General features: G+C 43.4%; 1 protein-coding gene across 1 annotated transcript in view; it reads left to right on the top strand.

The window, feature by feature from the left end:
* Window positions 1–27243, top strand: part of MAP3K6 (mitogen-activated protein kinase kinase kinase 6) — a 105065-nt gene that overhangs the window by 68376 nt on the left and 9446 nt on the right. The window contains exons 14-25 of the mRNA XM_070764158.1: window positions 701–834; window positions 2330–2457; window positions 7265–7401; window positions 7521–7626; window positions 11643–11800; window positions 14242–14413; window positions 14509–14671; window positions 18372–18543; window positions 19421–19594; window positions 21015–21120; window positions 25466–25718; window positions 26998–27107. Coding sequence (XP_070620259.1) covers window positions 701–834; window positions 2330–2457; window positions 7265–7401; window positions 7521–7626; window positions 11643–11800; window positions 14242–14413; window positions 14509–14671; window positions 18372–18543; window positions 19421–19594; window positions 21015–21120; window positions 25466–25718; window positions 26998–27107 — 1813 coding nt within the window. The remainder of the gene's footprint in view (window positions 1–700; window positions 835–2329; window positions 2458–7264; window positions 7402–7520; window positions 7627–11642; window positions 11801–14241; window positions 14414–14508; window positions 14672–18371; window positions 18544–19420; window positions 19595–21014; window positions 21121–25465; window positions 25719–26997; window positions 27108–27243) is intronic.

Raw genomic sequence — 27243 nt, 5'->3', positions numbered from 1 at the left:
AACATACCTAACGCATAGTCAGAACAAGAAGTTATGACTATGCGTTAGGTATGTTCTATTATTATTACACAAACACTTTTAAAGGCACCAAAGGTCCGCCTTGTTTATGCCGTCAAAATAGCTTTGAGAAAAGTGGAGTTTTATCACTCACTACAACCAAGACGAAACATTGAAATGAATGCAGCTGAAGACTTTAACAATTATTTCTCTAGATGCTGATTAAACGTGTAAGCTCATGTGCCCCATTAAATTTACAACCCAAGTATTACACTTAAGAGAAAATAGGTATGATTGGAACAGGTTTCCATTTAAATATTCATTATCTTTCGCTTTTTATCTAAAATTTATATGCTTCTTCCATACATTTGAAAAACTGCACCGTTCGGGATTTCGTTGCGAAATGACAAAGCAACATGGCAGAGTTGTGTTCTTCTACGCTACCTATATCCATCCTAAGATAAAATACAGAAAATAGTGTAAGGGCAGACTAGATGGAGCATGAGATCTTTTTCTGCCGTCAGTCTTCTATGTTTCTAAGGTCAAGAAGCTAATTTAAGAAACCCAGGATTCATTATTATCTGCCACCTTTGCCTGGATCGCCTGCCCCAGGCCTCAAGATTCACTCTAGTTATAGGGCTGTTTGGGTATCTGACCAGGCTTTGCACTTCCTTATATTCTTTTTACACTTTCATGTTCACAGTATGACTATGAGTACACTGAAGCAGGCGACAGGGTGGTTTTGGGAAAAGGAACATACGGTGTGGTCTATGCCGGACGAGACCGAAGCAACCAAGTGCGCATTGCCATTAAAGAGATTCCGGAGCGGGACAGCAGGTAAGACCTGGGATGGGAAAGCTCGCCATGGCCAATGTGCCCCAGCCGACTCACCCCCAGTTATCTCACCACATCCAATTCACCGTGGGATAACTTGTCAGCTCACCACAGGACAATTTAATGCAGGATGGCATTGGGCCAGAATACATCCGGGACCGCCTTCTGCCGCATGAATCCCAGCAACCAGTTAGGTCCCACAGAGTTGGCCTTCTCCGGGTCCCGTCGACCAAACAATGTTGTTTGGCGGGCCCCAGGGGAAGAGCCTTCTCTGTGGCGGCCCCGGCCCTCTGGAACCAACTCCCCCCAGAGATTAGAACGGCCCCCACCCTCCTTGTCTTTCACAAATTACTTAAGACCCACCTTTATTGCCAGGCATGGGGGAGTTAAGTTATCCTTTCCCCCTAGGCTATTACAAGTTATGCATGGTATGTTTGTGTGTATGTTTGGTTTTTTATAATAAGGGTTTTTTTAGTTGTTTTTATTAATTGGATTGTTCGTGTTGTTTTACCACTGTTGTTAGCCGCCCCGAGTCTGCGGAGAGGGGCGGCATACAAATCAAATCAAATCAATCAATCAATCAATCAATCAATCAATCAATCAATAAATAAATAAATAAATAAATAACTCAAGAGAAGGATGATTGAATTTCAGGGAGTCCTGTCTTGCTTTAGGTTCAAAATTCAAGCTAAAGGAAAACAAGGACCATTGCAATTCGCTTGTCCCTCTAGTGTAGTGGCTCCCATCATGGTCTCCTCCCCCCATGCGTTTGTGGGGGGGCTGTCCGGCCAGTGGAAAAGGCCTAGGAACAGCACGACTGATATATTTCAGCCTGGGAACGGCAACGTCTTGGTCTCTTCAGCCTTGAAAGACGGCGTTGAAGGGGTGACTTGATCGAAGTGTATAAAATCATGCATGGGATAGAAAAGGTGGATAGAGAAAAAAATTTTCTCTATCACACAATACTAGGACGAGGGGGCCCTCCCTAAAGCTCATAGGTCAGAAAGTGAGGACAAATAAAGGGAAATATTTCTTCACCAGAGGGTCCTTGGCTTATGGAATTCCCTTCCAGAAGAGGTCGTGACAGCTGTCAGCCTGCAGAGCTTCAAGGCAGGATTAGACAGATTCATGGATGCCAAGTGTATCAGTGGTTATTGAAATGGATGTCCATGTGCCGCCTCTATGTTGGTTGAGGCAGGCAAGGTTCCCTTGGGGACCATTTGTTGGGGGTCAAGGGAAAGGGAGGGTCTTGCCTTCTCTTTCTGCTCAAGATCCCCATGGACAACTGGTGGGCCACTGTGGGATACAGAATGTTGGACTTAATGGGCTTTGGCCTGATTCAGCAGGGCTCTTCTTAGGTTCTTATATTCTTAATGGACAGATTCCTGGTGAAAATCACCATTTTTTTGCTTCTGCTCATGGGCGGAAGCAAAAATCCCAATGAAAATAGCCAACATCTAAATTGCCTGGGTCTTTCCTTGTTGGTTTTACTTCTCAGATACTCCCAGCCTCTGCATGAGGAGATTGCCCTGCACAAGCGCCTGAAACACAGGAATATTGTCCGTTATCTGGGTTCCGTGAGTCAAAATGGCTTCCTCAAAATCTTCATGGAGGAAGTGCCTGGAGGTGAGTAAGTAGTGATATAGGTTCGCTATCATGACCCTATACCAGTGATGGCGAAACTACGGCACCGGTGCCAGAGATGGCACGTGGAGCCATATCTACTGGCACGCGAGCCGTTGCCCTAGCTCAGCTCCAATGTTTTTATTTTATTTTATTTATTTATTTTGTCCAATACACAATAATACACAATGAAGGTTATAGAGGATATAGTAGAGAAGGAATACGAGATATAGGAGAGACTATAGGACAGGGGACGGAAGGCACTCTAGTGCGCTTATGTACACCCCTTACTGACCTCTTAGGAATCTGGAGAGGTCAACCGTGGATAGTCTAAGGGTAAAGTGTTGGGGGTTAGGGGATGATACTATGGAGTCCGGTAATAGTTCCATGCTTCGACAACTCGGTTACTGAAGTCATATTTTTTACAGTCAAGTTTGGAGCGTTTAATATCAAGCTTGAATCTGTTGTGTGCTCTTGTGTTGTTGTGGTTGAAGCTGAAGTAGTCTTTGATAGGCAGGACACTGCAGCATATGATCTTGTGGGCAATACTTAGATCATGTTTAAGGCGTTGTAGTTCTAAGCTTTCAAGACCCAGGATTATAAGTCTAGTTTCGTAGAGTGTTCTGTTTCGAGTGGAGGAGTGAAGGACTCTTCTGGTGAAGCATCTTTGGACATTTTCGAGGATGTTAATGTCAGAAATGTGATATGGGTTCCAAACAGATGAGCTGTATTCGAGAATGGGTCTGGCAAAAGTTTTGTAAGCTCTGGTAAGTAGTGTGACATTGCCAGAGCAGAAGCTACATAGGATTAGATTAACAACTCTTGAGGCCTTCTTGGCGATGTTGTTGCAGTGGGCTTTGGCACTTAGATCTTTAATTATGTGCACGTGTGTCCCGGCCAGCTGATTTTTGGTGCACACAGAGGCTCTTGGAGGGCATTTTTGGCTTCCAGAAAACCTCCAGGGGGATGGGGAGGGCATTTTTACGCTCCCCCGGCTCCAGGGGAGGATGAAACACGAGTCTACTGGGGCCACTAGAAGTTGGGAAACAGGCCGTTTCTGGCCTCCAGAAAGCCTCCAGGGGGCGGGGGAAGCTGTTTTCGCCCTCTCCAGGCCTTGGATTATGGGTGTGGGCACTTGTGCATACGCGATAGTGCGCAGGCATGCTCTTTCAGCACCCAAGAAGAAAAAGGTTTGCCATTACGTCCCTATACCATTTCAGACAAATGATGCATTTTCCCTCCATGTTTTCATACGCACTTTTATTATTTATTATTATTATTATTATTATTATTATTATTATTATTATTAAAATTTAACTTTTATTTAAATACATAAAAAGGTACAATACAGTGTTCCCTCGATTTTCGCGGGTTCGAACTTCGCGGAAAGTCTATACCACGGTTTTTCAAAAATATTAATTAAAAAATACTTCGTGGGTTTTTTCCCTATACCACGGTTTTCCCCACCTGATGACGTCATATGTAATTGCCAAACTTTTGTCTGCCTTTAATAAATATTTTTTAAATAAACTTTAATAAATAAACATGGTGAGTAATAATCTAAATAGTTGCTAAGGGAATGGGAAATTGCAATTTAGGGGTTTAAAGTGTTAAGGGAAGGCTTGGGATACTGTTCATAGCCAAAAACTAGTGTATTTACTTCCTCATCTCTACTTCGAGGAAATTCGACTTTCGCGGGCGGTCTCGGAACGCATCCCCCGCGAAAATCGAGGAAACACTGTACACAAAACAACACAAAGACATTTAAAACGAACAAAAATTGGACGAAAATGTAGCATATCCTAAAAACGGTTCTAACTGTATTGACATTCTATTATAGCTCTGTTTAATTAGTCGTATATACCAGTTTTGAAAAAATACTAATCTTTTTTTTTTTTGAGCTGAGAATTGCACCGCAAAATTTATGAACGTGCAACAACAACAAAAAAGCGGGCTACCTAAACCGAGGCCTGACTCCCGTACCTGTTGGGGGAAATTAGCTTTCATTTAGAACATGTGTGCTCAGACGGATCCTCCTTCGCCATCTTACTGCGAGTATTAAAACAAGGGCTGCACAGCACAGATGGATCAATTATGCTAAGGATCAGGAAGTAAATGGGTCTCGTTCCCGCTGGGTGAGCATCTCGAGCTCTTCGTTTTGCCTCCTGGAACCCCTTGCAGATCTAATTGCCAAAGCAAGCAGGACGTTTTCTAGCTATTCGTCTAGGAGGGAAAAAACAACAACAGATGAATGTTGAAGTTTAGGCCTTGACTTGTATTTAATGTGGGTTATAAAAGGAAGAAAAAGCCCCCAAACTCTTAAGAGGGATGCAAAACATGTCGAGCTCAGACTGTTTCACGTCCTGCTACAAACTCTTTTTGCAAAACCCAACAAAAAACTCTGGCTCCACATTTGCGACGTGCGCTCCCACAGTCACTTCCTTTCCCTAGGGCATAGTGAGTGTTCTGTCGGGCTCTCTGGTAGAATCCTCCCAAAAATTCACAGGTACAAATTTCAGACACACACACGTTTGAAAATTCAAAACAATGTTCTTTATAATGAAAATTCACTTAGACCAAGCCCTCTTTTGGTATAGCAAAGAGCCCTCGTCTCCAAACAAACTGGTAATTTGTACAAGTCCCTTATCAGTTCTGAGATACTTAGCTTGCAGCTGTGAGGCAATTCACAGTCCTTCTTTCAAAAAGTGAAACACACTTTGCTCTGGTTTAGTTTCAAAGCGGGGGAAAATCAGCACACAAAAAGTCAAAGTCAGTAAAGCAGTCATGAAACACAACGATCAGATAATCCTCCACAATGGCCAAACCCACAGGCTGCCCTTTATAGCAGCCTCACTAATGACCCCAGCCCCACCCAACCACAGGTGGCCTCATTTTCTTTGATAATAATCTCTCAGTTGTTGCTGCCTATGCATCGCTCTCCGCATGCGTGGCTGTATCATTAACTCTTGTTCTGAATCCAAGGAGGAGCTAGATAATTGATCTCCTTCTGAGCTGTCTGCCCCACTCTCCTCCTCCCTGTCACTCATGTCTTCTTGGTCAGAGGAGCCTTCATCAGCAGATTCCACCAGGGGCAAAATAGGCCTGCAGCATGTGGATGTCTCCCCCACATTCACAGTCCTTGGGGCAGGAGCTGGGCCAGAGCTAACCACAACAGTGAGTCCTCAATGTACAACCACAATTCAGGAACTGGATTTAAACATGCCTGTGATAAACATAGATCCATCCTGAGATATGTTCTGCCTGGCTCTATGGTAAGAGTCTCCCGAAAATTCAAGGGTACAAATTTCAGACACACACACACACACACTTGAAAGTTCAAAAACAATGTTCTTTATCACAAAAATTCAAAAGAAACAAAGCACCCTTTTTGTATTGCAAAGAGCACTCGTCCCAAAACAACCTGGTAGTCTGTAAAATCCCCTTAATCAGTCCTTAAGGACTTAGCTAGCAGCTGTGAAGGAACGTCACAGCCCTTCTTCTTCCACGAAGTGAAACACACACACACTTTGCTCTGCTTTGGTTTCAAAGTCGTGAAAAATCAACAAAGTCCGGAAACAGCAAGGCACAGTCCTGAAGAACAACGATCAGATAATCTTCCACAACGACCAAACCAACACGCTGCTATTTATATCAGCAGCTCTAATTACTGGAACTCCACCCAAACACAGGTGGCCTCTCTTATGTCCTGTAATATTTCTGCAATTGGTCTCTTCTATGCATAATTCTGCGCTTGCGTGGGTCTAACACTTCCTCATCCCTCGCCCCCCACTTCCAAGTCACCCCCACCTTCTTCGTCCGAGAAAACTGCACTCCCTGACTCTGTCGGCAATAAAACAGGCCTATGACATGTTGATGTTTCCCCTGCATCCACCTCCACATTCCTTCGGGCAGGAGCTGGGCCAGAGCCAACCACAACAAGATAAAATATTAGAAATAGTATAAGGGCAGACTAGATGGACCAGGAGGTCTTTTTCTGCTGTCAATCTTCTTTGTTTCTACGGTATGTGTTGTGGTTAGCTCTGGCCCTGCTCCTGCCCCAAGGACTGTGGATGTGGGGGAGACATCCACATGCTGCAGGCCTGTTTTGCCCACGGTGGAATCTGATGATGAAGGCTCCTCTGAACAAGAAGACATGAGTGACAGGGAGGAGGAGAGTGCGGCAGACAGCTCAGAAGGAGATCAATTATCTAGCTCCTCCTTGGATTCAGAACAAGAGTTAATGATACAGCCAGGCATGCGGAGAGCGATGCATAGGCAACAACAACTGAGAGATTATTATCAAAGAAAATAAGGCCACCTGTGGTTGGGTGGGGCTGTGGTCATTAGTGAGTCTGCTATAAATAGCAGCCTGTGGGTTTGGCCATTGTGGAGGATTATCCGATCCTTGTGTTTCGTGACTGCTTTACTGACTTTGACTTTTTGTGTGCTGATTTTTCCCCGCTTTGAAACTAAACCAGAGCAAAGTGTGTTTCACTTTGTGAAAGAAGAAGGACTGTGAATTGCCTCACAGCTGCAAGCTAAGTATCACAGAACTGATAAGGGACTTGTACAAATGACCAGTTTGTTTGGAGACCAGTGCTCTTTGCTATACCAAAAGAGGGCTTAGTTTAAGTGGATTTTCATTATAAAGAACATTGTTTTGAATTGTCAGACGTGTGTGTGTCTGAAATTTGTACCTGTGAATTTTTGGGAGGAGTCTGCCAGAGAGCCTGACAGAACAGGTATGTATTTCTGGTGCAGAAATCTTAATTCCCCATGGTTCTTCCTCCCCTCCCATTTGTCCATACAGGAAGCCTCTCTTCCCTCTTACGGTCAATGTGGGGTCCACTGAAGGACAACGAACCAACCATCGTATTCTACACAAAGCAGATTCTAGAAGGTTTACGTTACCTCCATGATAATCAGATTATCCACCGAGATATTAAGGTGAGGAAGCAAACCACATTGAGGGGGGGGATGGTTTGATATTGCAACCCTGTGTTTTCTTCTCTGGCGATCTTGGGCTTTCCCTGGTTCTCTAACGCAACAGTTTCTATGATTGACAGGGAGATAACGTCTTGATCAACACTTATAGCGGCGTATTAAAAATTTCAGACTTTGGCACTTCCAAAAGACTAGCTGGGATCAGCCCAAGCACCGAGACGTTCACAGGTAAGGGCTCAGGGGCTATGGATGAAAATTTTAAATACGGGGTCCTTGCTGCTCTCTAAGTTTGCTTGGTTGTTTTGCAGACATTTCATCACCAAACTAGGTAACAGCATCAGCGCTAGAAGCGAACAGGGTTTGCTTTTTATTTACACTGCTCAAAAAAATAAAGGGAACACTTAAACAACGCAATATAACTCCAAGTCAATCAAACATCTGTGAAATCAAACCGTCCACTTAGGAAGCAACACTGATTGACCATCAATTTCACCTGCTGTTGTGCACATTCAACTTTGTACAGAACAAATTATTCAATGAGAATATTTCATTCATTCAGATCTAAGATGTGTTATTTGAGTGTTCCCTTGGTTTTTTGGAGCAGGATAGATGGGTAGGTAGGTAGGTAGGTAGGTAGGTAGGTAGGTAGGTAGGTAGGTAGGTAGATAGATAGATAGATAGATAGATAGATAGATAGATAGATCACATGTTTTTGCTGAATTTTTAAAATTAAGGGAGACTAGGATAGCGCTATTTCTGCCTTGTTCTGGCCTCATCAGCTAGCCATAACCTTACTGGGATATGATCCTGGGGCTTCTGCCTTGTATGTATGTATGTATGTATGTATGTATGAATGTATATCAAATCCCAGTAAGGGTGTGGTCTAGCTGATGAGGCCAGAACAAGGCCGAAATGGTGCCATCCTAGTCTCCCTTAATTTTAAAATTTCAGCAAAAAACATGTGATACATACATACATACATACATACATACATACATACATACATATACACACACACACACACACACACATATACATATATACATACACACACTAATGGCTTGCCTTATCAGTGTTTTTAGTGGTTTCTTGATTAAGCTATTTGATTGTTTGTAATTCCTTGATTAGGGTCTTGTTTTAGAAGAGAACAGAGTGAGAAGGCACCTTGAAAAGGAACCTATACTATTTCTTGATTAGGGTTGTGTTTTAATAGCTCTTTACCCCAAATGCAAGTTATTAACAATTTGTGTGCAAGCATCTTCAATTGCATTGCAGTTACTCAAGCACAATCAAGTGCATACACACACAACATACATGGACACATATTTTTTTAGTTTTATTTTATTTTGAGATTATAAAACCTGGATTAACTTCAGAAAATGAGATCCTTAGCTTTCCAGAGAAATGCCAACAGTGATCTAAATGTTGATCGATCCCCAGGATTGTAAGGTACTGCCAACATAGCGGTACCTACAATCCTGCAGTACCTACAATTGACGAAACAATATTCCTTTCACCAATATTTTCAACCAGATAAGTAGCTTATAATTATGGCATTAGTAGCATGGACACTACCATATGGACCCATATTTCTGTATGCACATGCATGCAGGCTCTTATGAGCATGCCTGCGCACACCCTTGCACATCATTTTTAATTCAACTGCCATTCAGCATTCCACACGAATTGTATTTACTTTGCAAACTTATTAATTTTCCTGGATTGCTGACAGGCAAATTCTTGTTTGTCAATGGCCCCATTCAGTTCTGTCTCTCTCCCTCCCTCCCTCTCTCTCTCTCTCTCTCACTCTCTCTGTCTCTCTCTGTGTCTCTGTGTCTCTCTGTGTCTCTGTCTCTCTCTCTCTCTCTCTCTGTCTCTCTCTATCTCTGTCTCTCTATCTCTCTGTGTGTGTCTCTCTCAGTCTCTCTCTCTCTGTGTCTCTGTGTCTCTGTGTCTCTGTCTCTCTCTGTCTCTCTCTGTCTCTCTCTGTCTCTCTCTATCTCTCTCTCTCTATCTCTCTCTCTGTGTCTCTGTCTGTCTGTCTGTCTCTCTCTCTCTCTGTGTGTGTCTCTCTCAGTCTCTCTCTCTCTCTGTCTGTCTCTCTCTCTGTCTCTCTCTATCTCTCTGTCTGTCTGTCTCTCTCTCTCTCTGCTTGCCAGTAGAAATCACAGTTAGAGGGAGCAATATAATTTGCCGCTCAACAATATTAAAAATGCCAGCAATCAATAAACCTAAGCTCATAGAATGTTTGTCTTCATCCTTGAAGGGACAGATTCGAATCAAACTTTCTGCAGACACCTCGGCTGTTTTTTCCTCAAGTTGCTAATCTTTCTTTGTTCCAATTTTGCATTGGAAAAAACCCTGGCAGCTGTTTTCAGTTCACCAGGCAGATGAGGAGGAACAGCTAGGAAGATCAGGAATAATAGGAGAGAGACGAGTAGGGTAAAATAATTAAGTTCAGACCAGCGTGTCAGAAGGGTTTGGGCAATCAATAACTGGGAATTTGGGGAAAAAAGAGAAATCAGCCCTGGGTAGATTTATGAGCTGCCCCAGGCAAGAACTACATGTTGCGACCAGCAAGCAAATTTCTACGGTCTCACTCGGTAGAATGAGCAGAAGTTGCTGCTGGCGGCTGTTCTGACCTAGGCCCAAAACACGAAGCCGATTCCACATTCCAAATAAACCTCTTTTATTTTGTTTACAGTGAATTCCTCTCCGGCAAAATACCAGCCAACAGTTTTTCAAGATGCTTTAAAACTTACCAAGAAAGACTTAATGAACTCAATCTGTATAGTCTGGAGGACAGAAGGGAAAGGGGGGACCGGATCGAAATATTTAAATATGTGAAAGGGTTCAATAAGGTTCAGGAGAGAAGTGTTTTTAATAGGAAAGTGAACACAAGAACAAGGGGCCACAATCTGAGGTTAGTTGGGGGAAAGATCAGAAGTAACGTGAGAAAAGTCTGCGGAGAGGGGCGGCATACAAATCTAAATAATAAATAAATAAATAAATAAAATATTATTTTACTGACAGAGTAGTAGATGCTTGGAACAAACTTCCAGCAGACGTGGTTGGTAAATGCACAGTCACTGAGGGTCCAAAGACGGGCTACAAAAATGGTGGAAGGTCTTAAGCCTAAAACCTATTAGGAAAGACTTAATGGACTCCATCTGTATAGGGAAAGGGGGGACATGATCAAAACATTTAAATAGGTTAAAGGGTTAAATAACGTTCAGGAGAGAAGTGTTTTTAATGGGAAGGTGAGCACAAGAACAAGGAGGCACAATCTGAGGTTAGTTGGGGGAAATATCAGAAGCAAATATTATTTGACTGAAAGAGTAGTAGATGCTTGGAACAAATGTCCAGCAGACGTGGTTGGTAAATCCAGTCACTGAATTTAAACATGCCTGGGATAAACATGGGGTAAACATGGATCCATCCTAAGATAAAAATACAGGCAATAGTATAAAGGCAGACTAGATGGACCAGGAGGTCTTTTTCTGCTGTCAATTACAGACCTTTATCAGGCTTAGAGAGCTGTCAAGCCGACATCTTTCAGACTCCACACTACAACAGACAATACTTGGCAAGAATGCAGGAACAGATCTTTGCCCAAATGAACTAATTGTCTTCTGCGAACACCGCTCCTATTTCTCTTCTTTTATTCCCCATGAGAGGGATCGTTCATTGTCCACCTGTGATCTTACTCCCAGGTCGACCCTTGTTCCTTAGCTGTTCCATTCATCCGGCAACTCTGTGCATGCGCACACTGGGAACAGGTTCCAGCTGTTTGTCTGCTTCACTGATGTCTGATTCCGGGGGCAGCTAATAACTATCAGACTGCCCTGGCCCTATCTCTGCCTCGGATGCAGAGTAATCATCAGAGCCTTCCCCAGATTTTACAACTGGCCCATGTTCCTCCACATAAGAACATAAGAAGAGCCCTGCTGAATCAAGCCAAAGCCCATCGAGTCCAACATTCTGTGTCACACAGTGGCTCCACCAATTGTCCATGGGGATCTTGACCTTTAATTATTAGATTTGTTATATATTGTACTATTATTATTATATTGTGTTATTACTGTTGTGAGCTGCCCCGAGTCTGCGGAGAGGGGCGGCATACAAATCAAATAAATAGAATAGAATAGAATAGAATTGAATTGGCAACCATTGTGGCAACAGAAACTGGACGCAATACTCCAAGTCTGGCCTTATTCTTGTCTCCCTGACTTTCTTCCCCGTAGGTACCCTGCAGTACATGGCCCCAGAGATAATTGATCAGGGACCCAGAGGTTATGGGAAGCCTGCCGACATCTGGTCCCTGGGCTGCACCATCATTGAGATGGCTACAGGCAGACCGCCCTTCTTCGAGCTGGGCAGCCCACAGGCCGCAATGTTCAAGGTATGGTCTGGATACTGGGATGTTTACAGTATCTAAAAATGTTGGCAGCGGACAGCATGAAGCCCAATAAATTAAGGTGGAGGCGTCTGTAATAGGATTTGGGGGTAGTGATTTCTGACAGTCTCAAAATGGGTGAACAGTGCAGTCAGGCGGTAGGGAAAGCAAGTAGGATGCTTGGCTGCATAGCTAGAGGTATAACAAGCAAGAAGAGGGAGATTATGATCCTGCTATATAGAGCGCTGGTGAGACCACATTTGGAATACTGTGTTCAGTTCTGGAGACCTCACCTACAAGAAGATATTGACAGAATTGAACGGGTCCAAAGACGGGCTACAAGAATGGTGGAAGGTCTTAAGCATAAAACGTATCAGGAAAGACTTCATGAACTCAATCTGAATAGTCTGGAAGACAGAAGGAAAAGGGGGGACATGATCGAAACATTTAAATATGTTAAAGGGTTAAATAAGGTCCAGGAGGGAAGTGTTTTTAATAGGAAAGTGAACACAAGAACAAGGGGACACAATCTGAATTTAGTTGGGGGAAAGATCAAAAGCAACATGAGAAAATATTATTTTACTGAAAGAGGAGTAGATGCTTGGAACAAACTTCCAGCAGACGTGGTAGATAAATCCACAGTAACTGAATTTAAACATGCCTGGGATAAACATAGATCCATCCTAAGATAAAATACAGAAAATAGTATAAGGGCAGACTAGATGGACCATGAGGTCTTTTTCTGCCGTCAATCTTCTATGTTTCTATGTTTCTAAGGTGTCACTTAAACACATTACACCCCAATCACGCTGATAAACTACTTGAGTTTTTTCAGCGAAAGCGTGCCAAAAATTGCAAACAATCGTCCCGGCGGAGAATTGGGGGAGCACGAAATGTTTACTTCTTCCTGGGGTGGGCGCAAGAAGAAACAATTGAGAAGCCCTGGTTTAAGGCAAACCTGTAACTGCTCCTGGGTTGGACTTCAACTCCCAGAATTCTGTGAGTGTCTGGACTTCAACTCTGGCTTAGCAAGGCAGACTGGGGAATTCTGGGAGTTGAGGTGCGCACAACTTCAAACCGCCAAGGTTGAGGGTTAAAGGTCTCTGATGTGAAGAACGTTTTCAGGGGAAGCTGTTGGGTTCGGTTCCCACCGTCTCCAATCAAAAGCAGGCAAAATGGTCCACTTCCCACCATCCAAACAAAAGAAAAAAGGGCAAATTCCTCGGTAACCTTCCATTGGGTTTTCTGAATAAAGAATTGTGTCCTACTGCTAGTTCAGTGATGGTGAAGCTTTTTGCCAAAAGAGAGTGTGTATACGCTATCATGCATGAGCGAGTGTCCACACCCATAATTCAGTGCCTGGGGAGGGCGAAAATAGCTTCCCCAACCCCCCTGAGGCCCTCTGGAGGCTAGAAATGGCCTGTTTCCCAACTTCTGGTGGGCCAAGTTGTTCTGTCCAGCTCTCTGGTAGACTCCTCCCAAAAATTCACAGGTACAGATTTCAGATACACACACGTTTGAAAATTGAAAACAATGTTCTTTATAATGAAAATTCCCTTAACCTAAGCCCTCTTTTGGTATAGCAAAGAGCACTCGTCTCCAAACAAACTGGTAATTTGTACAAGTCCCTTATCAGTTCTGAGATACTTAGCTTGCAGCTGTGAGGCAATTCACAGTCCTTCTTCTTTCACAAAGTGAAACACACTTTGCTCTGGTTTAGTTTCAAAGCGGGGAAAAATCAGCACACAAAAGGTCAAAGTCAGTAAAGCAGTCACGAAACACAACGATCAGATAATCCTCCACAATGGCCAAACCCACAGGCTGCTATTTATAGCAGCCTCACTAATGACTACAGCCCCACCCAACCACAGGTGGCCTCATTTTCTTTGATAATAATCTCTCAGTTGTTGCTGCCTATGCATCGCTCTCTGCCTGAGTGGCTGTATCATTAACTCTTGTTCCGAATCCAAGGAGGAGCTAGATAATTGATCTCCTTCTGAGCTGTCTGCCACACTCTCCTCCTCCCTGTCACTCATGTCTTCTTGGTCAGAGGAGCCTTCATCAGCAGATTCCACCAGGGGGCAAAACAGGCCTGCAGCATGTGGATGTCTCCCCCACATCCACAGTCCTTGGGGCAGGAGCTGGGCCAGAGCTAACCACAACAGAAGTAGGCTTGTGTTTCACCCTCCCCAGGCTCCAAAGGCTTCCCTGGAGCCAGCAGAGGGTAAAAACGCTCTCCCCCATCCCCCAGGAGGCTCTCTGGAAGCCAAAAACACCCTCCCAGACCCTCTGTGTGAACCAAAAATCAGCTGGCCGGCACACATATGCACCTTAGAGATGAGCTAGGGCATCGGCTTGCGTGTCAGCAGATATGGCTCCGCGTGCCACCTGTGGCACCTGTGCCATAGCTTTGCCATCACTGTGCTAGTTGGGTTCTTTTTCTTCAGGTGGGGATGTTCAAGATCCATCCGGAGGTGCCCAGTTCCATGTCTGATGAAGCCAAGGATTTTATCCTGAAATGTTTTGAAGCCGATCCAGACAAGCGATCGACCGCGGCGGCTTTGCTCCAGGAGCCCTTCTTAAGGAACCGGAAGAAATGCAGAAGCCCAGCAGTTGCAGGTGAGGGAAGGAGCCGAGCCAGGGGAAGAGTTCGCAGAGTCCGGGTATGGTGTCTCTTCTCAGCTGCCGGCCTCTTTTTCCTCTTCTCTGTTCAGACGATCCATCCGGGTCCAACAAGCCCAAACGGTCGGCTTCGTCAGAAGGCATTGCAGAACCTAGGAACCGTTCGTCTTCCCTGCACTCCCTGAAAGTCCAAGTGGACAATATCGTTTTATCGCGAAGCTCCAGCGAAGTGAACCAGGGGAACCATTATCTGAGGTGAGATCATGCTGACTTCTTATTGGGGAAAAGATGATGATGATGATGATGATGATGATGATGATGATGATGATGATGATGATGATGATGGAGAAGATGAAGATGATTACCGCCGCTTCAGTTGTCTTTCTTTCTTTCTTTCTTTCTTCCTTTCTTTCCTTTCTTTTTCATTCCTTTCCCTTCCTTCCTTCCTTCCTTCCTTTCTTTTCTTTCATTCTTTCTTTTTCATTCCTTTCATTCCTTTCTTTCTTTCTTTTCTTTCTTTCTTTCTTTCTTTCTTTTTCATTCCTTTCCTTCCTTTCTTTCTTTCCTTTCTTTTTCTTTCCTTCCTTCCTTCCTTCCTTCCTTCCTTTCTTTCATTTCTATGCCGCCCTTCTCTTCAGACTCAGCGCGGCTCAAAACAAGGAAAATACAAAACATCTAGAAATCTAAATCTAAAAACATCCTCAATCCCCAATTTCTTAAATCCAGTCGCTCACATTCACCCAGTCATATATATAAATTCATTCATCGCCCGGGCCTACATGTTAGACTTTGTGGCCCCAAGCCTGTCAACAGAGATGGGTCTTGCAGAAGGCAGGGAGGGTGGGAGCAATACGAATCTCTGGAGGGAGTTGATTCCATAGGCCGGGGACACCACAAAAAAGACTCTTTCCTTAGGCCCCGCCAGGTGACATTGTCTAACTGACGGGACTTTGAGAAGGCCAACTCTAGGGGCACCTGACCGGATGCTGGGATACGTCCTGTGTCCCCAGAGTGTTTCTGCTTCTGAGCATGTGCAGGCAGCAAAAATGCACTGAAATCGCACGAGGGTGAGGGAGAGAGACATTTTGGCAATTTTTTTTTTGCTTCTGTGCATGCGCAGAGACAAAAAAAAATCACTAAAATCTCTCTCGGGCACGCATCTCCTCACATGATTTTGCTTCTGTGTGAAAGAAAGGAAAGAAAGAAAGGAAAGAAAGAAAGGAAAAAGGAAAGAAAGAAGGAAAGAAGAAAGAAAGAAAGAAGGAAAGAAAGAAGAAAAAAGAAGGAAAGAAAAAAGGAAAGAAAGAAGGAAAGAAGAAAGAAAGAAAGAAAGAAGAAAGGAAGGAAAGAAGGAAAGAAAGAAAGAAGGAAAGAAAAAAGGAAAGAAAGAAAGAAAGAAGGAAAGAAAGAAGGAAAGAAAGAAGAAAGAAAGAAAGAAAGAAGAGAGACATTATTCTTTTTTCTTTCTTTTTGACACTAGTGACCGCAAGCAAGGAAGAGCTGAGCATGGCCAATCTAAATGATTGGTTGGTGTTTGCTTCAAGATCTGCACTGATCTGCTCAGAGTGGATTAAAGTCTGGAGACCTATGAAAGAATTGCACTGCCACCTAGTGCCGACGATTGCTCAAAGAACACTGGGAGAGAATATACGCGTGATCTGATGTCCTTGGTCAAACTAGTCATAGCCTTGTGATTTTTGCAACCATCCACGAGATACTGATTGCCATACTCCCATTCACTTCTGCTCACTTGGTCATGGATAGGAAGGTTATTATTAAACAGAGAAGTCTATGGAGATTCTCACTCATCCAGGTCATGGTTATCCCAAAAGTTCTTTTTCAAGAGGCAACTGGATTATCTGGGTGGGTTTGAAGACGTTTCGCTTCTTATCCAAGAAGCTTCTTCGGCTCAGAGCGTCTTCAAAGAAAAACCAGAAAGCACCGTTGCCTCTTGAATAGAATGGAATTCTTTATTGGCCAAGTGTGATTGGACACACAAGGAATTTGTCTTCGGTGCATAAGTTCTCAGTGTACATAAAAAATATAAGTGATTCATGAGCCAGTGTGGCACAGTGGTTAGGGTGCAGTACTGCAGGATATTTCTGCTGATTGCCAGCTGCCAGTAGGTTGGCAGATTAAATCTCACCAGGCTCAAGGTTGACTCAGCCTTGCATCCTTCCAAGGTGGGTAAAATGAGGACCCAGATTGTTGGGGGCAATAGGCTGACTCATAGAAACATAGAAACATAGAAGTCTGACGGCAGAAAAAGACCCCATGGTCCATCTAGTCTGCCCTTATACTATTTTCTGTATTTTATCTTAGGATGGATATATGTTTATCCCAGGCATGTTTAAATTCAGTTACTGTGGATTTATCTACCACATCTGCTGGAAGTTTGTTCCAAGGATCTACTACTCTTTCAGTAAAATAATATTTTCTCATGTTGCTTTTGATCTTTCCCCCAACTAACCTCAGATTGTGTCCCCTTGTTCTTGTGTTCACTTTCCTATTAAAAACACTTCCCTCCTGGACCTTATTTAACCCTTTAATATATTTAAATGTTTCGATCATGTCCCCCCTTTTCCTTCTGTCCTCCAGACTATACAGATTGAGTTCATTAACTCTTTAAACCGCTTAGAGAGAGAGCAGTAAAGCACTGTAAAGTGATATATAAGTGCTATTGCTATCATATTTGCCATAAATACATTCATCGTGAATCATGATTGAAACGTTTGAGACATGATTGAAACATTTAAATATGTTAAAGGGTTAAATAAGGTCCAGGAGGGAAGTGTTTTTAATAGGAAAGTGAACACAAGAACAAGGGGACACAATCTGAAGTTAGTTGGGGGAAAGATCAAAAGCAACATGAGAAAATATTATTTGACTGAAAGAGTAGTAGATCCTTGGAACAAACTTCCAGCAGACGTGGTAGATAAATCCACAGTAACTGAATTTAAACATGCCTGGGATAAACATATATCCATCCTAAGATAAAATACAGGAAATAGTATAAGGGCAGACTAGATGGACCACGAGGTCTTTTTCTTCCGTCATGCTTCTATGTTTCTATCATAAAGTACAACACTTAGTGATACTCATAGGATACTAAGTAACCAAACAACAAAAATCATACTAGAAAATTCAATAAAACAATATAAATCATAAGGATACTAGCAACAAAGTTATAAGTAGAAAAGGAGATAGGTAGAATAGAGTAGAGTGGAATGGAATAGAATAGAATAGAATAATTTTATTGGCCAAGTGTGATTGGACACATGAGGAATTTATCTTTGGTGCATATGCTCTCAGCGTACATAAAAGAAAATATAGATTTGTCAAGAATCATGTGGTACAACACTTAATGATTGTCATAGGGGTCAAATAAGCAATGAAGAAGCAATATTAATAAAAATCTTAGGATATAAGCAACAAGTTACAGTCATACAGTCAACATGGGAGGAAATGGGTGAAAGGAATGATGAGAAAAACTAGTAGAAGTGCAGATTTAGTAGAAAGTCTGACAGTGTTGAGGAAATTATTTGTTTAGCAGAGTGATGGCGTTCGGGGGAAAACTGTTCTTGTGTCTAGTTGTCTTGGTGTGCAGTGCTCTGTAGCGACGTTTTGAGGGTAGGAGTTGAAACTATTTGTGTCCAGGATGTGAGGGGTCAGTAAATATTTTCCCCGCCCTCTTTTTGACTCGTGCAGTCTACAGGTCCTCAATGGAAGGCAGGTTGGCAGACATTGTTTTTTCTGCAATTCTGATTCTCCTCTGAAGTATTAAATATTAAAGCAATTTAATATGGACCATGCGTCTAGTTAAAGGCACCTTTGGGTAGTAAACAAGAGTGTTTCTCAACTGGATCTCCCCCATTGTGGTTTTCTGAAGGGGGCAGGGCAGGAGGCCTGAGTAAATTATGTCAGCCAACTGTTGAATCCAACTCCTCCAATGCAGGACCCCTGAAGGAGTGACCAATGTCGATCTCAACCTCTCTGCTTCCTCCCACGAAGAGAGCAGTTGCCTCTTTTTGCTAAAGAAAGACAGCGAGAGGCGAGCTACCTTACACAAAGTCCTGACAGAGGAGCTGCCAAATATCGCGGCGGCCATATATGAGGCCCAAGAAGAGGTAAGGCTTACCGTATTTTTTGGAGTATAAGGCACACCTTAGTTTTGAGGGAAGAAAACAAGGGGGGGGGGGTTCTGCCTCTGCCTCCCAGGAAATTACCTCCCAGCAAACAGTACATGTTCTGTCAGGCTCTCTGGTAGAATCCTCCCAAAAATGCACAGACACAATTTCAGACACACACACGTTTGAAAATTCAAAACAATGTTCTTTATACCGAAAAATACAAATAAACGAAGCCCTCTTTTTGTATAGCAAAGAGCACTTGTCTCCAAACAAACTGGTAATTTATACAAGTCCCTTATCAGTTCTGTGATACTTGGCTTGCAGCTGTGAGGCAATTCACAGTCCTTCTTCTTTCACAAAGTGAAACACACTTTGCTCTGGTTTAGTTTCAAAGCGGGGGAAAATCAGCACACAAAAGGTCAAAGTCAGCAAAGCAGGCATGAAACACAACGATCAGATAATCCTCCACAATGGCCAAACCCACAGGCTGCTCTTTATAGCAGCCTCACTAATGACCACAGCCCCACCCAACCACAGGTGGCCTCATTTTCTTTGATAATAATCTCTCAGTTGTTGCTGCCTGTGCATCGCTCTCTGCATGCGTGGCTGTATCATTAACTCTTGTTCTGAATCCAAGGAGGAACTAGATAATTGATCTCCTTCTGAGTTGTCTGCCACACTCTCCTCCTCCCTGTCACTCATGTCTTCTTGGTCAGAGGAGCCTTCATCAGCAGATTCCACCGGGGGCAAAACAGGCCTGCAGCATGTGGATGTCTCCCCCACATCCACAGTCCTTGGGGCAGGAGCTGGGCCAGAGCCAACCACAACCGTACAGATGGTATAACATTATTGTTTGCTGTGTATTTGTGTGCAGAGGGTGTTGTCGTTGGAACACATTGCTGAGCTGGTATCCTGTCTCAAGAGCTACATCCGTTGTCCAGGCCGCAAACAGCTGGCTCAAAGTCTGCTCCAGTTACAGGCTCAATTGCAGTCCGATGGGCTGTGCTTTAGCCAAGTGCAGGCCCCACTCTTTGCCTTCCAGGACACTGTGAGTATCTTATGAGTAGCATTCCAGGAATTAGTCTTTAGCTTCCTTAAGATTTGCTACAGCTGGGATCTACAGGGTGCGTTCCAAAAGTAATGCAATTATTATTTTTTAAGTAATTTATTGAACAGATTTGCACAAACACTTAAAATTCTTCTAAGTACTGTCCTTGGGACTCTACACATTTTTTCCAGCGACTCTGCCATGACCAGTACGCGCCCTGGAAGGCGTCTTCGGGGACCTCTCGCAAGGTCTTCGTCACAGCTGATTGGATCTCTTCTATGGACAAAAAACATGCCTTGCCACAATGCGCCACGGATGCGCATGTTCCTGGCCAAACACCAGGTGCCAACTCTGCCCCATTCCCCCTATAGTCCTGATGTCACCCCAGCAGACTTCTTTTTGTTCCCTTGGATTAAGGCAGCGCTGAAAGGAACCCGTTTTTCGTCCATAGGAGAGATCCAATCAGCCGTGACGAAGACCTTGTGAGCGGTCCCCAAAGACGCCTTCCAGGGCGTGTACTGGTCATGGCAGAGTCACTGGAAAAAATGTGCAGAGGCCCAAGGACAGTACTTTGAAGAATTTTAAGTGTTTGTGCAAATCTGTTCAATACATTACTTTAAAAAAAATAATTGCATTATTTTTGGAATCACCCTGTATATAACTGTACTATTTAAACTCTTGTTTGATTCCATGGAATCTTCCGTTGGGCAAAACGGCGCATGACGAGGCAATCATTTTTGAATTGACATAATTTCAAATAGGCTCGTTTAAAGAGTGCACCAGCAGTGGGTTGTTGCCGATTTGGACCGGTTCGTAGAACTGGTTGCCCAGAAGGCTCCGCCCACCCAGCTGGGAGACTTTTGCACATGCTCAGAAGCTTAGGCACATTAATTAATTAATTCATTCATTCATTCATTTAATTTTTTTTGTCCAAAACACAGTGAGGTTACAGGAGATATACACATAGTATGTCAATCAATGGAAAAATAGAGGAGACGACGTAGGAATAATATAAAACATAGGAAGTAGAAGAAGAGATATAGATATAGTGATAGAAGAAAAGATAGAGATTTATAGAAGAGACAATAGGACAGGGATTGGGAGGGGCGCTTGTGCACTTATGCATGCCCCTTGTGCATAAGTGCAGTAGCGTTGAGCGCATGCATGAACCGGTGGTAAAGCTACTGGAATACACTCAAAATAATTCTCTATTATTCTCTGCGATTCTCTGGAGATTTCATAGTCACGAGACCATCTGCTAAGAATTAAGGAATGTTTACCCCTGCTGTAAAGAACTATGGGAAAGTACATAAGCCCTATGTGTAATTGCTGTTGTTAAATGCCATTGGAGGACTGACTCATGCTGCATTAAATGAAGGTGCCCCACCCTTCTCACACTTGTCCTGTCCCACCTCTCTAGGTAAAGCATATGCTACGGAAGCTCCAAATTAAGCCACACTGGGTGTTCGCCCTGGATAATCTCATGGGACAAGCGGTCCAGGCAACCTTGACCATTCTCTTGGAAGGTAGGATGAAAGGGAGGGAGAGGAAATCGGGTTTAGGCCTGAATATAAGAGCAAGAGTAGCCCAGACATTGTAGATGAGAACTGTAGATAATAATCTGTGCTCTGGCCACACATGACAATGTCCTAAACCCCATCACTTAAGAACATAATAATAATAATAATAATAATAATAATAATAATAATAATAATAATAATAATTTATTAGATTTGTATGCCGCCCCTCTCCGAAGACTCGGGGCGACTCACAACAACAATAAAAACAATATTATACTGGCACAAATCTAATATTAAAAAAACCTAAAAACCCTATCATAATTAAAAACCAAACAGCACATACATAGCAAACATAAATTATAATAAGCGCTGAATCCGGCCAAAGCCCATGGAGTCCAGCATTCTGTGTCCCACAGTGGCCCACCAATTGAACATGGGGATCTTGAGCAGAAAGAGAAGGCAAGACCCTCCCTTTCCCTTGACCCCCAACAAATGGGACCCAAAGGAATCCTGCCTGCCTCAACCAATATAGAGGCGGCACTTGGACATCCGTTTCAATAACCACCGATACACTTGGCATCCATGAATCTGTCTAATCCTGCCTTGAAGCTCTCCAGGCTGACAGCTGTCACGACCTCTTCTGGAAGAGAATTCCATAAACCAACGACCCTCTGGGGGAAGAAATATTTTTTTAAAAATCTTGGAAACTGTTGTGGTTAGCTCTGGCCCAGCTCCTGCCCCAAGGAATGTGCAGGTTGATGTGGGGGAGACATCCACATGCTGCAGGCCTGTTTTACTCCCAGTGGAATCTGCCGACGAAGTCTCCTCTAACCAAGGAGGCCTGAGTGACAGGGAGGAGGAGAGTTTGGCAGACAGCCCAGGAGGAGATCAATCATCTGTATCATCCTTGGATTCTGAACAAGAATTAATGACACATCCACGCATGCGTAGAGTGATGCATAGGAAGCAACAACTAAAGGATTATTACAAGAGAAAATGAGGCCACCTGTGGTTGGGTGGGGCTGCTGTAATTAGTGCTGTTGCTATAAATAGCAGCGTGTGGGTTTGGCAGTTGTGGAGAATTATCTGATCGTTGTATTTCATGAATGTCTTGCTGACTCCGGCCTTTGTTTGTTGACTTTTCACCACTTTGAAACCAAAGCAGAGCAAAGTGTATTTCACTTCGTGGAAGAAGAAGGGCTGTGACTTTCTTCACAGCTGCAAGCTAAGTACTTAAGAACTGATAAGGGACTTGTACAAACTACCAGGTTGTTTTGGGACAAGTGCTCTTTGCAATACAAAAAGAGTGCCTAGTTTATTTTGAATTTTGTGACAAAGAACATTGTTTTGAATTTTCAAACATGTGTGTGTCTGAAATTTGTACCTTTGAATTTTTGGGAGGCTCCTACCAGAGAGTCTGGCAGAACAGAAACTTTTTAAAAAACTGCTCTGTCCCTCAAACTGGAGATGCCTTGATTGAGCTTGAAATATTTTCTTCACCGAAGAATAGATTGTTCAGTTTTTTTCTTATTTTATGTTTACTCCTACAATCTCTCTATGGGCAACTGGAGAATTAGCAGACGGCTCCTTTGTCAGTGGTCTTGCCTCCCTCCACATATTTGCAGAGGCATTTAATTAAAAAAGGGGAGGAGGGGGCAAAACGCTGCTTGTTGCAAAGCACAGCACCATAAATAGCTTATTTTTGAGAGGGCCTCTGTGCCTCCCTCTGCCTATAGAATTCTACAGAAAACAATTAAAAAATGGGAGAATGCAACCCAATTCCACCAGCCCCAAAATAAAGGATAAAACTCATGTGGCTAAAAGCATATGAGGAGGCGGCAGGAGACAATCTCCCGTTTTCAACTACAGTGATACCTCGTCTTACAAACTTAATTGGTTCCGGGACGAGGTTCTTAAGGTGAAAAGTTTGTAAGACGAAACAGTGTTTCCCATAGGAATCAATGGAAAAGCAATTAATGCGTGCAAGCCCAAAATTCACTCCTTTTCCCAGCCAAAGCACCCATTTTTGCACTGCAGGGATTCTCCTGAGGCTCCCCTCCATGGGAAACCCCACCTCCGGACTTCTGTGTTTTTGCAATGCTGCAGGGAAATCCCAGCATTGCAAAAATGAGCGCTTCAATGGCAACTGAAGTCCGGAGGTGGGGTTTCCCAGCGAAGGGAGCATCAGTAAAATAGTAGCATCGCAAAAACACCGAAGTCCTCGAAACCCCACCTCCGGACCTCTGTGTTTTTATGATGCTGCGATTTCACTGAGCCCCCCTCACTGGGAAACCCCACCTCCGAACTTCTGTTGCCAGCGAAGCACCCGTTTTTGCGATGCGGGGATTCCCATGCTGGGATTCCCCTGCAGCATCACAAAAACACGGAATTCCAGAGGTGGGGTTTCCCATGGAGGGGAGCCTCAGGGGAATCCCAGCAGTGCAAAAACGGGTGCTTCGCTGGCAACGGAAGTCCGGAGGCGGGGCATCCCAGGGGCGGCGGTGGGTTTGTAAGGTGAAAATAGTTTGTAAGAAGAGGCAAAAAAATCTTAAACCCCAGGTTTGTATCTCAAAAGGTTTGTATGATGAGGCGTTTGTAAGACGAGGTATCACCGTACTTGGAAGCCATTTTGTGGAGATGGGAATCCCTACTTCATTGACAGCCATTTTGTGAGATTATCCAGGTCAGGTTTCAAATCACCAGGTACCATCAGCTAGTACAGAGGTGGTCAACCTGGGGGTCGGGGTCCCTTTGGAGGTCGCCTAAGAAAAGACAAATTTCCCCTGGTGTTAGGATCTAAAGCTTCTATTCTGGTGCCTTGGAACATATTTTTACAGTCCGACCAATCAGGCGTTTACAGTGGGAGTGTCCCTCTGACCTTCCTGCCAATCAGCTTAAAGCTCTGTTTGGATAATTGATGCTAGACTTATGGTTGAGGGTCACCACAACATGAGGAACTGTATTAAGGGGCCACAGCATTAGAAAGAGGCAAAAAAAGGGCAAAAAGAAGGGTCAAGGAAATGGAGCACCTCCTTTGTGAAACCAAGTTGCAAGGCCTTGGACTCTTCAGCCTTAAAAGACGGCGTTTAAGGGGTGACTCGATCAAAGTGTATAAAATCCTGCATGGGATAGAAAAGATGGATAGAGAAAAATTCTTTTCTCTATCACGCAATGCTAGGACGAGGGGGCCCTCCCTAAAGTTCATAGGTGAGAAAGTGAGGACAAATAAAGGGAAATATTTATTCACCCAGAGGGTCCTTGGTTTATGGGATTCCCTTCCAGAAGAGGTCGTGACAGCTGTCAGCCAGGATAGCTTCTGTTGTGGTTAGCTCTGGCCCAGCTCCTGCCCCAAGGAATGTGCAGGTGGATGTGGGGGAGACATCCACATGCCGCAGGCCTGTTTTGCTCCCGATGGAATCTGCCGATGAAGCCTCCTCTGACCAAGGAAGCATGAGTGACAGGGAAGAGGGGTGTTTGGCAGACAGCCCAGGAGGATTCTGAACAAAAATTAATGACATATCCACACATGTGTAGAGTGATGCATAGGAGACAACAACTGAAGGATTATTACAAGAGAAAATGTGGTTGGGTGGGGCTCCAGTACTTAGAGCTGCTGCTATAAATAGTAGCGTGTGGGTTTGGCCATTGTGAAAGAGTATCTGACTGCAGTTCTTCAGGAATCCTGTGTTGCTTTTTTCTGGACTTTGTTTGTTGATTTTTCATGCCTTTGAAACCAAAGCAGAGCAACGTGTGTGTGTGTATGTCTCACTTCATTGGAAGAAGAAGGTGTGTGAAGTTTCTTCACAGCTGCTAGCTAAGTACTTAATGACTGCTTGGAAATTGTACAGACTACTCGGTTGTTTTGGGATGAGTGCTCTTTGCAATACAAACAATGCTTAGTTTATTTTGAATTTTGGGATAAAGAACATTGCTTTGAATTTTCAAACGTGTGTGTGTCTGAAATTTGTACCCTTGAATTTTCAGGAGGCTCCTACCAGAGAGCCCGGCAGAACAGCTTCAAGGCAGGATTAGATGGATTCATGGATGCCAAGTGTATCGGTGGCTATTGAAAGGGATGTCCATGTGCCCCCTCTATGTTGGTTGAGGCAGGCAGGATTCCCTTGGGTACCATTTGTTGGGGGTCAAGGGAAAGGGAGGGTTCTGCCTTCTCTTTCTGCTCAAGATCCCTATGGACAATTAGTGGGCCAGTGGGTGACACAGAATGCTGGACTCAATGGGCTTTGTCCTGATTCAGCATGGCTCTTCTTAGGTTCTTAATGTTGAGAACCACTGACCAGCAGTGACAGCCTCTTCCTGCCATTTCGCTCACGAGACTCACTTGCTCTTCCAGAACTCAAGGTGCAGCCACCGAATTCGCAGGAGGAAAGCCAGAATCCCCCGAGCAGCACAGAATACCAGGAGCCACTGTTGGCTCAACAGCCCCCGTCTTTGAAAAAGCAGGAAAACGATCTCAAGGACAATGCAGATACGCCAACGTCTGGAATTGGCACCGACACCAACAGTTGGCTGGATTCCCAGCCTCCCTTCAAGAGCCATTTGCCCCTCATGACTCAACTCAACCAGCTGCAGGAAGAAACCAGAAGGTTGGTTCTACCTGGATTGCGTCTGGGAGGGCTGGGGCGAATCCCTGGATTTGGAGCTGCACTCAGCCACTGTTCAACTAACCTCAGATTGTGCCCTCTTGGTGGAAGGTCTTAAGCATAAAACTTATCAGGAACTCCATCTGTCTAGTCTGGAGGACAGAAAGGAAAGGGGGGGCATGATTGAAACATTTCAATATGTCAAAGGGTTAAATAAGGTCCAGGAGGGAAGTGTTTTTAATAGGAAAGTGAACACAAGAACAAGGGGGCACGATCTGAGGTTAGTTGGGGGAAAGATCAGAAGCAATGTGAGAAAATATGATTTGACTGAAAGAGTAGTAGATGCTTGGAACAAACTTCCAGTAGACGTTGTTGGTAAATCCAGTCACTGATTTTAAACATGCCTGGGGTAAACATAGATCCATCCTAAGATAAAATACAGGAAATAGTATAAGGTCAGACTAGATGGACCAGGAGGTCTTTTTCTGACGTCAATCTTCTGTTTCTATGTTAAACAGACCCACCCACCCACCCCCCGTTAAAAACAATCAAGCATCAGATAGGGACTCTGTAAATAAGTATAGGTAGCTCTTGACTTCCATTTATTTAGAGACCATTCAAAGTTACAGTGGCATTCAGAAAAACCTGCTTTCAGAGTATAAGATGCACCATTATATTATATTATATTATATTATATTATATTATATTATATTATATTATATTATATTATATTATATTATATTATATATTATTATATTATATATTATTATATTATATTATATTATATTATATTATATTATATTATATTATATTATATTATATTATATTATGTCAAGTATTGTGTTTATCACTGTTGTGAGCCGCCCTGAGTCTACGGAGAGGGGCGGCATACAAATCTAATAAATCATAATAATAATAATAATTATTATATTATATTATTATTATATTATATTATTATAGTCTTATATATATTATATTCTTATATTTCAGCCTCTTTTAGGGGCGTCTTATATTCCGAAAAATACGGTATGTCGATGGAGAGTCTCAGTCTGATTGATGGTTCTTCTAAAGGTGCTTTTGTTCCAAAAGGCAACTGAACTTTCTTGGGTTTTTCTTTAAAATTTAACATGATTTATCCATTAGGCTATATCAGAAAGAATCAAGCCACCTTCAGGATTAAGCAGTCAATACAAACCAAGGCCTGGTTTTAAATCTACTCACTAATCAGGATTTAAATTTAGGAACCTGACCACCTTCTCCTGGTCTTTTTGGTCTCTGGCAGGCTGCAGTGGAAACTGGTAGAGAAGCAGCAGGAATGTCAGAGGCTCCTACAAGAAGCCCTGAAGGTCATGGAGCAGGACAGCTGGTCCCTGAGAAGGCCACAGATAATAGGTGAGGTTTTGGATGGCAGCACTAGAACCCGTGGCTAGCAGAGTAACATTTCTGCACCAGTGAAATCTATTCATGTGCCCAGATTACTTTTTTTAAATTATTAATTTGTCCAATACACAAATACATAGGAAGAAAA

Source organism: Erythrolamprus reginae, chromosome 11, assembly GCF_031021105.1.
Source record: "Erythrolamprus reginae isolate rEryReg1 chromosome 11, rEryReg1.hap1, whole genome shotgun sequence".
NCBI classification, from domain to species: domain Eukaryota; kingdom Metazoa; phylum Chordata; class Lepidosauria; order Squamata; family Dipsadidae; genus Erythrolamprus; species Erythrolamprus reginae.
This window is presented reverse-complemented; position numbering and strand designations above follow the sequence as displayed.